The sequence below is a fragment of the Haplochromis burtoni genome, unplaced genomic scaffold (genome assembly GCF_018398535.1).
Source record: "Haplochromis burtoni strain Fernald_Lab_line unplaced genomic scaffold, NCSU_Asbu1 Contig_113, whole genome shotgun sequence".
NCBI lineage: Eukaryota > Metazoa > Chordata > Actinopteri > Cichliformes > Cichlidae > Haplochromis > Haplochromis burtoni.
Genome location: NW_024582474.1, coordinates 165046 through 178806, shown reverse-complemented (window position 1 = coordinate 178806; position 13761 = coordinate 165046). Strand labels below are relative to the sequence as shown.

Below are 13761 nucleotides of genomic sequence, written 5' to 3'. Positions count from 1 at the left end.
CAAGATCATCTGTTTTCCTGTAAGAAACTTATCTTGTGAGATTTTTTTTCCTACAAGATAATTATCTAGTGTGTGCCAGATTTTTTTTTTTTCAATGTCAGCTTACTGGACTTTACGGGCTCTGTACTATGGTGCATCATAAGTGTTGTGTCTCTGTTGTGTGAAATGTTTGCAGAGTGTACGATAAAAGGAGATGTAAGGATAAAAGCAAAAAACATTGGATGCTTAACCATATTAGATTAAAAAATATTACCTACCATCTTCTTGATTGCATCAGAAATGAATATAAAAGAAATGAGGCTGGAGAAACCCTCCTCCGTGAATCGGGTCATATATTTGATGATGTAGCTAGCATCTGAAAAAACCAGTAAAAAACACTGCAGACACGAGTGAAGGCCAATCCACAGACGAAGCTCCATATAGTCCACATCATTGTTTCTGTATTGACAATGATATAAGGTAGAGATGTTTATGTTAGACTTTTTTTTTAATATAGAATTCAACTGTGTTCTAGTGCATCTTACTTGCTGAACTCATAAAGCAGTTTTTCAAAGATGAGAATGGGCCCAGTTGAACTCAAAATGATGAGAGGCTGTCCTCCAAACAAGCAAAAGACACTTCCTGCTAAAGCAGTGCCAAGAAAACTCTCCATCACTCCCTATGAGAAAAATAGGGAACAGATAATAATATGTCCAGTTTTGTGCTATGTGCTATGTATTGCTTTGCAGCTCTCTGACCTGGTAATTGTCAGTAGCATCCCCTAGTAGTCCTCCAAAGGTGATAGCATTGGTGATGCAGCCTAGGTAGATGAATAGCACAGCAGAGATGGACTGGATATGGAAACCATCATAAATATCACTGCAATACCATGGGATCTTCCTTTTGATATCCAGCCATAATCCACCACCAATCCTGTTTAAACAGAGTAGGGTGCTCATTTAGAAATGCAGAATTAAACATACTTTAACTGGAGTGGTATAATCCTTTTCAGTTATATACCTCCCAGTGAATTTCAGCTCCTCTCCCAACTCATGTGGGGCTGGAAGCTCCTCATCTTCACCTCCAGCTGCTCCGCCAGCTAAACCATTCACCTGACCCAGCTCATTCAAGTTCAGCACTGATTTTCTGGGATAAATGCGATAGAGGAAGCAGGTTTTAATTCAACTCTGGAATGTTAAATCTCCAGTTTTGACATACTGTCATTATACATATTATTTTTTTAAAGTCCATTATGGTTTTTAATGTACAAATAATAAAGCTGCTTTATCTAAAGAAAGAGCTTTGAGAGAGCATGAAGAAGTGGACATTCCTAACATGCACCAGATCACTGGCACCCAATCTAGGATTAGGGGTATTGTTTGGACTGGTTAGCAACCGTCCTATTTGGCATTTAGCTAAAATAAAACCCAACAGTAATATATCTGAGATCAAAATTAAAACGTTATTAAAAGCACATGCCTCATTTCTGCAGATGGAACCTTTTTGGGTGGTTCAATACGGATCTTGGGGTCCCATTCTCCTGGAGGAAGGACAATCACTTCATCCAGAAACTCATCAACACCTGCAATCAAGTCTTCACGGTCCCTTGCCTTATAGGCAACATCGCTAAACAACTGAAAAAAAGAAAAAGAGATAACTCATAAAATATTTTTGATGCATGCATATCCTGTTGGGTTAGTGCTAGTCACTTACATCATCCACCATGAGTGTAGCAATGGCTCTGCCAATCTCGTTGTAGGATTTGGTTTTGCCATGAGGACCCAGAAGAATGAAGAGAAATCTGCCAGAGGGGGAACAGAGGGGGGAAATGTTGATAAATTGATCAATTCAAAGACACACCCAGCTGACAGTGAAGCTGAAAGGACCTACCTGGTTGGTACAGGAACTTCAGTAAGCCCCCCCAGAGTTGTAGCTTGAGCCAAGCGTACAAAGGAGACAAAGGGTTTATCCAGAAAATCAACTTCACCAATCAGGACATTGGATGCTTCAGCATCACGAGGTATCTTCTTCATGAACTTATTCTTAAGCTGTCAAACGAAAGAATAATGCAAAGAAATGAAACCTTTGGGATAAATGCAGGAGTGTAATTTGTGTTTCAACATAGCTGACATTTTATAGTTGCTTATGCATATCATAATCAGCTTGCTTAATCATGTCTGTCAGTAGCTAATCAGGTCGCATGAGCTAAGTTAAACAAAATGCAACAGCAGCTGGACAACAACAAAGCTCAAAAAACGTTCTTATTGACTTCTTTTTTATTGAGGGAACTCCTCAGTAAACCATTTTGGCAGATAGTGTCCTGTGGTCCTCCTGCAATGATATTTCTTGGGACAGATTTGAACAAGTAATATGATAATATGGTACACAGATGTAAACATTCAGGATCTATAGAGGCTGAGTCCTAGAGTTTCCTCTATCCCCTTGAGCATTTACCATTTTCACTTGAGACAACACCAATAAGAAGATGATGATGGAGAATGAAAAGTACTTTATCTGTCCCAAATGTTGGAAAATAACAATGTTACAGCACCAAAGAAAAAAAATCAAAAATCAACTTAGCTCAAAAAAATTAATAATATCACAAAATAAAAATAGCTCAGGGAAGTAGAAAAAACACTACAGAAGGAGCTCAACTGAACAAAATACAAAAAAGTGAAGCATTAAATCAAAATCTAAATATAATACAATAAGGAGCTTAAAATAAATGCAGAAATTTTGGTATGAGATTGTAAAACCTTCTCTATCTGGCCTTGTGACAGCATTGTGGATACATAAAATTTGGACTTTATATGGATACAGAGGATAGTCAGAATCCACTGATAAAATCATCCACAGCCATTCACCACAGCCACACTCATTTGGATTACTTCTGCATCAGCTGATGAAGGAATTCTAAACTGTGTGTTGGCTTAAACTAAATTCCACCAGCAGCAGCATTGAAAAGTTTCTTGGGAAGTAACATAGATGCATTGCCATGGCTAATAGTTAAAATTAAGAGAAGCTTTCCTTCAGAGTAACGTGTCCTGAACTAGACCAGATTTAGACTGGTATAACCCCTTCACATTTCTATAGCAAGCGCATAAAATTAAACTCACCGTGGTCCTAATTAGCTAACAGAATTCATGCGTATTACTGTTCGAGTGCCTCACATTCCCTATGATGATCGCTGGAACAGCTCCAGCACTGAAACCCTGTTGTTTACTCTTCTTTCTCTGTGATTACAGTAGTTTATTCTAAAGCAGAAACACTTGGTCTTGGAATGATGTTGCTTAAACTAAAATCTCTTCATAATCTGCTAATGCTGCTCCTAACTTCTTGACACTAAGAAACTATAAACGACACATTTCAAAGCCAGGTCACACATTCCAGAGTTTTAGTTGCCTTTGGCAGTCATACTGTACACAGTTCACTTATTATTCTCCTTCTTTCAGTTGTTATGGTGTTGTAGAGGGGTTTGGTTAAGCTCAGCTGCAGGAGGTAATATTAGTTTGAGTCATTCAGGGAAAAGGTCAGAGAAAGGGAGTCTAGTTAGTACATGTGGTTTGTCTGGCCTAATCACGCTCTAGTTGTGCAGTAGTGTACTGGAATGCACAGCCTTAAGAAAGACACACAGAAAGGTAGCAAAAACATGACTTGTCTGCTTCATCTGAGCAAAACAGCCAAGTTAAACTTGTAGTTACTTTACCTGAGCTTCTACAGGCTGGGTGTCTTAAAACGTGCATAGCCTGCCTTATTTTCTTGTTGTTTCAATAACTATGTTATCTCTGACAATTCTTGAGTACACTCTGCTTTGTCCTAAACAGAAAGCATGCCCAGCAGACACATCTGTACCAGTGCTGACATGTGGAAATATCTCTTATATTAAGTAGCCACACTTTGCTTTGTTGACAGTGCTACAAACCCTTTGCCTTCTCTCAATGAGCTTCATGATGTAGTCACCTGAAATGGTTTTCATTTTACAGGGTTGCCTTGTCAGGGTTCAGAATCAAAATCATGAATCAGAATCAACTGTAATGCACAGAATTATGTGGGTTACAGTTGCTCCAAGACAATAACAGTAACAGACTAAATTGATTAAATAATACAATATATTACAAAGTTTACAAAATATAAGAGATAGCTCTAATATACAGGGAGTGCAGAATTATTAGGCAAATGAGTATTTTGTCCACATCATCCTCTTCATGCATGTTGTCTTACTCCAAGCTGTATAGGCTCGAAAGCCTACTACCAATTAAGCATATTAGGTGATGTGCATCTCTGTAATGAGAAGGGGTGTGGTCTAATGACATCAACACCCTATATCAGGTGTGCATAATTATTAGGCAACGTCCTTTCCTTTGGCAAAATGGGTCAAAAGAAGGACTTGACAGGCTCAGAAAAGTCAAAAATAGTGAGATATCTTGCAGAGGGATGCAGCAGTCTCAAAATTGCAAAGCTTCTGAAGCGTGATCATCGAACAATCAAGCGTTTCATTCAAAATAGTCAACAGGGTCGCAAGAAGCGTGTGGAAAAACCAAGGCGCAAAATAACTGCCCATGAACTGAGAAAAGTCAAGCGTGCAGCTGCCAAGATGCCACTTGCCACCAGTTTGGCCATATTTCAGAGCTGCAACATCACTGGAGTGCCCAAAAGCACAAGGTGTGCAATACTCAGAGACATGGCCAAGGTAAGAAAGGCTGAAAGACGACCACCACTGAACAAGACACACAAGCTGAAACTCAAGACTGGGCCAAGAAATATCTCAAGACTGGTTTTTCTAAGGTTTTATGGACTGATGAAATGAGAGTGAGTCTTGATGGGCCAGATGGATGGGCCCGTGGCTGGATTGGTAAAGGGCAGAGAGCTCCAGTCCGACTCAGACGCCAGCAAGGTGGAGGTGGAGTACTGGTTTGGGCTGGTATCATCAAAGATGAGCTTGTGGGGCCTTTTCGGTTGAGGATGGAGTCAAGCTCAACTCCCAGTCCTACTGCCAGTTTCTGGAAGACACCTTCTTCAAGCAGTGGTACAGGAAGAAGTCTGCATCCTTCAAGAAAAACATGATTTTCATGCAGGACAATGCTCCATCACACGCGTCCAAGTACTCCACAGCGTGGCTGGCAAGAAAGGGTATAAAAGAAGAAAAACTAATGACATGGCCTCCTTGTTCACCTGATCTGAACCCCATTGAGAACCTGTGGTCCATCATCAAATGTGAGATTTACAAGGAGGGAAAACAGTACACCTCTCTGAACAGTGTCTGGGAGGCTGTGGTTGCTGCTGCACGCAATGTTGATGGTGAACAGATCAAAACACTGACAGAATCCATGGATGGCAGGCTTTTGAGTGTCCTTGCAAAGAAAGGTGGCTATATTGGTCGCTGATTTGTTTTTGTTTTGTTTTTGAATGTCAGAAATGTATATTTGTGAATGTGGAGATGTTATATTGGTGTCACTGGTAAAAATAAATAATTGAAATGGGTATATATTTGTTTTTTGTTAAGTTGCCTAATAATTATGCACAGTAATAGTCACCTGCACACACAGATATCCCCCTAAAATAGCTAAAACTAAAAACAAACTAAAAACTACTTCCAAAAACATTCAGCTTTGATATTAATGAGTTTTTTGGGTTCATTGAGAACATGGTTGTTGTTCAATAATAAAATTATTCCTCAAAAATACAACTTGCCTAATAATTCTGCACTCACTGTATATACAAGCAGCTCAATTTAAATATCAAGAATATTACAGAGGTGAAATATATATTATTGACATTTAACTCTAACCTGTTTCATTTTACTGTAGCGCATGTGCAAAAGGGTGTAACTACTGCAGTGCGTGCTGTGCATTAGATGGCGGAGATGTACAGGGAGATAGCCACAGGCAGGAATGACTTCCTGTGTCATTCAGTGGTGCATTTGGGTAATCTCAGTTTCTCACCGAATGTGCTCCTGTGACTGGCCAGCACGTCATGGAGTAGGTGGGAGGTATTATCCAGCATTGTCCTTATTGAACAACATCATGGATTGGACAACAGCCGCCTCTCCAACACCACCCTAAGGGAGTACAGCTCTGTCCCCACAACATTACTGGCCTTGCGAATCAGTTTATTGAGTGTGTTGCTGTCTGCGACCCGTAACTTGCTGCTCCATCATGCAATAGCATAGAGGATGGAAGTGTCCACAACAGACTCTTAAACAATCCTGAGCATTGTCCGACAGATGTTGATGCCTTTGGCCCTTCCTGTAGAGTGCATATGTGTTTTTACCCCAGTCCATTTTATTTTCTATGTGTACTCCGAGGTATTTATAGTCGTGTACAATGTCCACATCGACCCCCTAGATTGAAACAGAGGTCAAGGGTTTCCTTGTCCTCCTAAAGTCCACAATCAATTCTTTGGTCTTTGTCACTTAGCAGTCAATCACAGCTCGGTATTCCATCTCACCACCCTCACTAATGACCGCTATTGTGGGGACTCAACCTGTCTGGGCCAGAAGACCCACCTGAGCGGAGTCTTCCTGTTTGTCTCTGAACCCGGTCATGAGTGATAAGTGAATACAGGAGGCTGGACACCACAGCTGTTTCTATTTTTTCTCCCTATTTCAGTAATATGTCAGGTACTGAGGAGGCATGTGTGGAGGATACAGAGTACAGAGCACAAGTGAGGCAACACGGCTTCTGAGCAGCTGAAAAGCTACCCCTAGATAACATGCATGGACTGAAGCAGTAAATAAAATATTGTTGTGTATGGGTCTTGCATTCACACTTAGTATTTATATTTTAGGCTCTTAGTTTGGTTATATAGTTTTCAGATTGGTTTTGTTCTTTAATTTTTTTCTATCATGCTCCCCTGTGTTGCCTGTGCCTTCTTGTGTAGTCAGTCTTGTCTCTGTGGTTGTTTCCCTTTCTGTGTGTCAAGGTTGCCTCTCTGCATTCTATACTTCCAGTCTTATTTTGCCAGTGCCTTGTTTTGTGTACCTTGTGTTCGGTTAAAATCTGTTACTTTCTATGTTCCCTTCCTCCTTTGTCAGTTCCCTTCTGTTTAGTCTATTCATGTTAATATGTTCTCTTTTATTTCCCTTTCCACTTCCTTTGACTATTTCCTGTCTTTCGGCTTTTTATGTCTCCTTGTGCAGCCAGTGGTGTCTCTCTTTACCTTTCGTCTATGTCAAGTTTGTGTGTTTTTGTCTCTGTTTCAGTGGTTACGCTTCTGTTTTATTTTGGGGGCCGGTGTGTCCTGTGCATTATATGCAGTTATGCCTCACCTGTTACTCCTAATCACCCTGCTATGTGTATCTGTTGTCTGAGTCTCTCTTTGTCCCTGGTGTCTCCTGGTTCACACCCAGTTTTGTAATTTGACGTTATATATTTCTTCTGTTCTTCGTGTTTTGTATTTTATACCATGTTGTCGGCCAAATTAACAGCTCACTTTTTGTTAAACTATCTCTGCATTAGGGTCTTCTCACTCTTGGCACCCTACCCGTGACAACAGGTTTCAAGCCTAAATGTCCATCAGTTTGTTACTTGTTAATTTGGGTTCTTGAGTAGCTTTGTGTTGGATTCCTGTCTGTGTAGATCAGGTATTTCCAACTCCAGTCCTCTTAGTTTAATACTTTTCTTTGCTGATAAAAATGCTACCTCTCTTTCTAAGCTCTATGGCAGCCTTATTTCTCAATATAACACCTATCATGTTGGAACTCATTAGATTTAAATGCCTATGATCACCAGCTGCTCTGGGTAATGTTGGTTTCAGCTAAGCAGAGTGTAAAATAGCCTTTGTTTTCAAGCTTTTCAATTGAAAAGAAAAAAAGTTGCCTGCTGTAACTCAACAACACACCAAGGATGGGTTAAAGCTAAATGGCACTCTACAACTCTTTATAAACCTCATGCAGGTTCACGAATTTTGAATTTGTAAATGACCAAATTATATGAGCTTAGTGTTAGTTCAGAAGGACATAATGCCAAGTTTCCACAATCTCGGCTGGCATCCATTTGGCTGTAGCATGCCTACAATTGCTGTGCCCTTGCAAGCACCTCCTCCTTAGCTCTCCTATTTCAGATTTAATATCGTATTCTTATCACCAATGCCTTCTCTGTTCTGCCATACTTTGCATATAATCAGCTCCTCCCACCTGACCTCCTTAAAAACAGTCATTTATTATGCAATGGATTTATTTAACGAAAGTATCCAAAACTTGGAGTTATAGGCTCCTTAAAGTACAACAGTGGGTCAAAAAGCTTTTTCAGATTGTTTCCATATTTGAATGATTTTATATAGAATGACCCTGATGTATAGCATGAACAAACATGTAAGACAGCGGTCCCCAACCTTTTTTGTGCCACGGACCGGTTCATGCCCGACAATATTTTCACGGACCAGCCTTTAATGTGTCGTGGATAAATACAACAAAATAAAACTAGTACCGCTACCGAAAAAAAGAAGATTTATTCATAACACACGTGAAAAGACCCAGGAAAACCGAGTTAACGATAAAAACGATAACAAAATAACGCTGAAAACCGATAAAAACCCTGAAAACCATACATTTCACACCTGAGCCTCAACTCTCGCGGCCCGGTACCAAACGACTCACGGACCGGTACCGGTCCGAGGCCCGGGGGTTGGGGACCGCTGATGTAAGAGACACATGTAGATAAAAAATAGAGAGTAGCACACATGTAAAATATTGAAAAATAAGTTACCTGATCAGTGCTTGGTGTGTCTGAAATATCATTCATGCTTCTACTCTGAGCATGATCTGTAAATGGAGCAAATGAGACCTTTTGGATTAGATAAAAATAAAAGGAAAATAGGTTTTAATGCTTGAGTGATGTTCCCATCAAGAACATTTTGTTTCATTTAGTGAAAATTGTAAATAAACCCCAATAAATGGTCCTTTGAGCAACAGAAAGAGCATGAACTTAATCATGAACAGCCTTTTCTGTTGGGGATTATATTTTAATTATTTGCTTCTCTTTTTTCCCCACGGAGATTTGGGAACAAATACAATCAAAGCAAAATAATAAGAACATTCTACACAAATCCTTTACTAATCCCTTTCACGCAGATGGCTGCACATAAGAAATCAGCAAAGGTGCACACAATAGGACCAATAATCTCTCAAGTAAACACACTTTATGCTTAACACATTTCACATATATACACACACACAAAGCCATCACAGGTGTTGAAATCATGCAACAGCTGGGAGTTGGCTGGGATCATTTTTCTCATCAAAAAAAAGATGAAAAGCATAGATATTAAGAAAGGAAGAGCTAAGAATTTAAAATCTGGCCACCAACTGGAAATACTAACAAGTTCTCAGTACTTGAATTTCATGGTGTACTAATACACCAATGAGAACCTATTTAGAAGTAAAAGTCAATCTTGTAAACTTATCCTTGTGTAGTGGTGCATGTATTACATGTGTGTGTTTGTGTGACTCACGCAGGCGGCCAAGGCTGCTTGACTGCCGAGAACGTAGGTCTTCTGTGGAGCGGTGGATCCCAGAAGCTGAACTAGTGCTACGACTCAGATTAACCTGAGGACTACGGCCTGACAGAGCAGCAGCAACAGCAGTGATTTTGTGAGGGAAGGTGAAACAGGTAGTGAGCAACATGGTGGAGAAAACAAAGGTTGTCAGGAGTTGATTAGAAGGTTAGATCACTTTCTTTCATAACTACTAATTGGTACATAAAAAGGCATACACACAGAATACACATGCTTACTAGACGCAGTATTGGATGATTTTCCCATGTCTGCCAGAGAGCGGTGGATTGGCTTCTTGGTCTGATGACGATGCTTCCTGAGCAACACAAATATAATCTTCTCCTTAAGATCAGGAGGAATGAGACCATCAGTTATCTGTTGTTCCACAATCTCCTCTGAAACAGAAAGATTCCAGCCCAGTTAATATGTTAACATTATACTCACATCTTCTCATCAATTTGGTATATCCAAATGGAAGCCTTATCACTGCTTATCACTCTTATAACTTATTTAAAATTCAACATAATCCACTTTCTGAATCCATACTTTTTAGTGTGTGACAAATTGAAACCATTTAACTGTCTGCCAGTTACCTGGTGAATGTTAAGAGGTGAAATGTATATACAAATACATGAAGCGTGGCGATTGTGGACATTCCCTTTTAACCCCTTGTAAGACAGTATTTTTCAAGACCACTGAATTCTAACTTACTTAGTTATCAAATGTACATAAATAGAGAAGATAAATCTGATAACTAGTGTGACTGAGGGGGCTTGGGTTTGACCACAAGGCCACCCGGCCAAACATGGGATCAATATCAATATCTTAAAGACTGAGAAGCAGTTAGAGCTTGGCAAGTCTCATCCCTGGCTCCATCTAAGCGCTGTTTGCCTAGTGGGTAATACTCAAAGAATCAGAGACTCTTTAAACAGGGAGTCAGTTCCAGACTTCCCTGTATTCGGGGTGCCTGGTCAAAAATTCAACATTTGGTGCCATTACCCAGATCCAGATCAGAGACCTTTCAACATTATGTCCCAGAAATGTGGTAGACAACAGCTACAGCCAAGAGAAGGTATACAGCCAACCGGATGTCAACCCAAAAATCCAGCTGGGGAAATCACTGCTACAGAGACAAAACCTCGAGATAAAGAAGCAAAGCCTTCCAAACCCACATCAAGGGAGGCACCAGCCAAGAAATTGGGATATATAAACACGGGGGTGCATCGGAAACTGATGTAGGAGCAGCAGAAGGTCATCCTAGAGGCCCGCCAGGCTGCCACCTCAGGGGTTGTGAAATAATGGCTTCAGAGGCATGGGTCATGATGTCTGTGGGTCAGAGAGGATATCTGCACATCAGCCTTCAAAAGGAGGAATACAGTGAGTTATGTATTTAGCAATAGCAATACATTGTTCTTCGCAGAACAATACCAAATGTGGTGCATGTGCAGATGATCTGCTTATGCAATTCCACAACATGTTTAATAAATAAGTAAATAAATAAATAAAGTAAGTCACATTTGCCTAAAAGGTTTGCAATGTGTCTAAGTAGTTAAATGGTAAAATGGTAAATGGTCTGTATTTGTATAGCGCTTTACTAGTCCCTAAGGACCCCAAAGCACTTTACACGTTCAGTCATCCACCCATTCACACACACATTCACACACTGGTGATGGCAAACTACATTGTTAAGTTATATAAGAGAACATAACAAACTGGCAATGAGGTGTGCCATTATTTGGGCGTGGCTGGTTGAAACACATCCAACTCAACTTGAAATAAATTAAGTCAATGAGATTGGCAGTGTACATTCTGTGGCTCAAAGACTGAAACAGATACTTAATAAAACACGCTCAGATGTTCAAAGAAGGAATTGGCACTCTGAAAAATATTATATACTGGAGGACAACGCATAACCAAGATTTCACAAGGCATGTCCTGTACCTTGTGCTGTAAGTACCCACTTCAGCGGATAGAAGTCATATTCACAGCGGTGGCAGGTGGCAAACACAAAAAATTGATCTCACCCAGACTTACCTTCAGATGGAAATAGAAGAGACATCCAGGAAATATCTGGTGATAAACACTCACCAAGGCCTATATCAGTACAGCAGACTGGTATTTTGTATTGTCAGTGCCCCAGCAGTATGGGGCATTTTCATGAAAATGAAAAGGGGAATCAAGAAGTTGCGTCCCTTCTAATTTTAGCTACCAGGAGCCCAAATGGCCAAGGAATACACCAGACTTCTGAACTGTGGTTAGGCTCTGAACAGGCAGAGCCTTGAAGAAACTGGAATTAAGCCAGGATAAGATAAGAAAGAAAACATATAAGAAAAACATCCTTGTCCATCAAATGGATGAAGACAAAAAATGGAGTGACGGAAGGAGAGGTAAGTGACAGAAGTGACGTAAAAGTAAGTGACAGAAAGGAAATACTGTAAGTGAGACTTCCAGAGACTTGGCAGAAAAAATAGAATGGTAGGTCAGAACTGAGTGGTAGCTCAGAATTAAACAAGCATTTTTTAACCTTCAATTATACCAAAGTATACCAAACCTTTGACAAATAACTATCCATATCTGCTTAATCATTTCCAATACGCTGGAGGACGTCAATGAGAATTTGAACACTCTCCAAGATCTCCAAGGCCCAGAGCACATCTTCCCTAACCAAGAATGAGATGCCATCCTCCAAGTCACCCAGCTGACCCCCTGGTGCAACATCGCTGGCCGGCAAAGACTTTGCCAGCATCCTGAATTAAATCGATAAGCGATTGTCCCGCTTCAACGCAAGGTTGTCCTTAATGGAGATTTTACACTGAGAATTTAAATTCCTGAGGGAATCTCTGAAATTCAGCCATCAGGAAGTGGAATCACTTGCTGCAGTAAAAGCCTCGCTATGGGACTCAGTCGGTCAAATCTCTGAGAATGTCACCCATCTCCACCAGACGCCAGCTTGTGGTGGGGTTCTGCGCGTTTGGGCAGATGGCTACCCGGCCTCAGTCGGGCATAGGGGTATGTGTCGGGGCAAGGTCTGCAGAGCTGCTGCAGCGGAGGCGGACGCGCTGCACGGCATCTGTAATCACGGAATAAAAGACTGAACTAGGTGCCAATCTTTCTAGAGTGAATTAAATTAAATGAGTCTTCACTAATACCATGGGGACGTACACATATTTGGAACAATCCTGATATACTACAGAACAATAATATGATAAACTTCCCAGTTTGGAGTTGTAAATTTCCTTAGGGATTAATCAAGTATTCTGGTGCTGATTCTGAGAAACGAATGAAATACTTGGAACATATAATCGAAGGAAAAGAGTTTTCTGACAGATTAGTTAAACAATATGGGATTATCAAGAATAAAATAAGAATATTTTTAGAATATCAACAAATTAAATCTATATATCTATATAGATTTTTATATTCTGTATGACTCACCCACGATCTGTGGCAGTGAGTAGCCTTCTAGGTCGAGCAGAATACTTCCTGTCTGCAGGCAGGTTCTCAGCTCAAACAGACTATGGAGGGTGAGTGTGGAAACATGAGGCTTGCTCCATCTTTCTCCTCCCTCCTCCACCTTCTCCTCAAACTTCACCCATCTACAACAAGGAGGGAAAATTAAGTTTTACTTCCCGAATTCAAGAAATTGTTACCTTACTGTGTGTATGTGTGTACCTTGCAGACTCTTTCCACTCTAATTCACCACCCTCCTGCTGTAATGTATCCATCTCAGTGAATATTGTTGGTGTTGGAGTGCTATCATCCTCTCCCAGTATGTGGCGCAGCCTTTCAGCAGCAGGGGACACTACAAACAGAGGTCAAACAAGAGACAAAGTTAGCTTCAGATATCCAGTATATCCCAGTCAGCCAGTTTAAGATGATTAATTGTTCATCATATACAGAAATTATATAAATTATATAAAATTTCCATTGAAGGGTGTGTCTAGGCAAATTACATAACATTACATAAATACATAACAACAATATTTTCATGCGACTTCAGGGAGTGAAGAAGTCACTTAGATGAGTGATGAAACATTTCTCCCACTGAAAACGCTACATCCAGATGAACAGAATTGGGAACAATATTTTCATTAAATTCTTATTTTTTTCTGTTGTCATCATGTTTTTAAAGGAGTTTTAAGGGAGTTTTTTTCTGCTTCTGGAGGATTTAAATCCAGTATTTTCCAGAGTATTGGAAGCTCCCAATTGATTACAACACCATCCAGGGGTTAAATATCTTGCTTCAGGTGTTGGTTCACTGCCACAGAGAATAGAATATAAATATATATA

General features: G+C 40.2%; 1 protein-coding gene across 10 annotated transcripts in view; it reads right to left on the bottom strand.

The window, feature by feature from the left end:
• Positions 1–13761, bottom strand: part of slc4a5b (solute carrier family 4 member 5b) — a 61681-nt gene that overhangs the window by 32703 nt on the left and 15217 nt on the right. For 8 of the 10 annotated variants that reach the window (XR_006054701.1, XR_006054702.1, XM_042223503.1 and 5 more), the window contains 12 exons: positions 13144–13273; positions 12907–13067; positions 9711–9866; positions 9430–9537; positions 8685–8740; positions 1870–2027; positions 1693–1780; positions 1459–1613; positions 1000–1125; positions 738–912; positions 525–658; positions 258–438 (listed from right to left, as the gene is read on the bottom strand). Coding sequence is in view for 8 of the 10 variants with exons in the window: in XM_042223503.1 (XP_042079437.1) it covers positions 258–438; positions 525–658; positions 738–912; positions 1000–1125; positions 1459–1613; positions 1693–1780; positions 1870–2027; positions 8685–8740; positions 9430–9537; positions 9711–9866; positions 12907–13067; positions 13144–13273 (1628 nt within the window). In the remaining 2 variants the exon portion in view is untranslated. The remainder of the gene's footprint in view (positions 1–257; positions 439–524; positions 659–737; positions 913–999; positions 1126–1458; positions 1614–1692; positions 1781–1869; positions 2028–8684; positions 8741–9429; positions 9538–9710; positions 9867–12906; positions 13068–13143; positions 13274–13761) is intronic. The other 2 variants (XM_042223509.1, XM_042223505.1) reach the window with 1 other exon arrangement.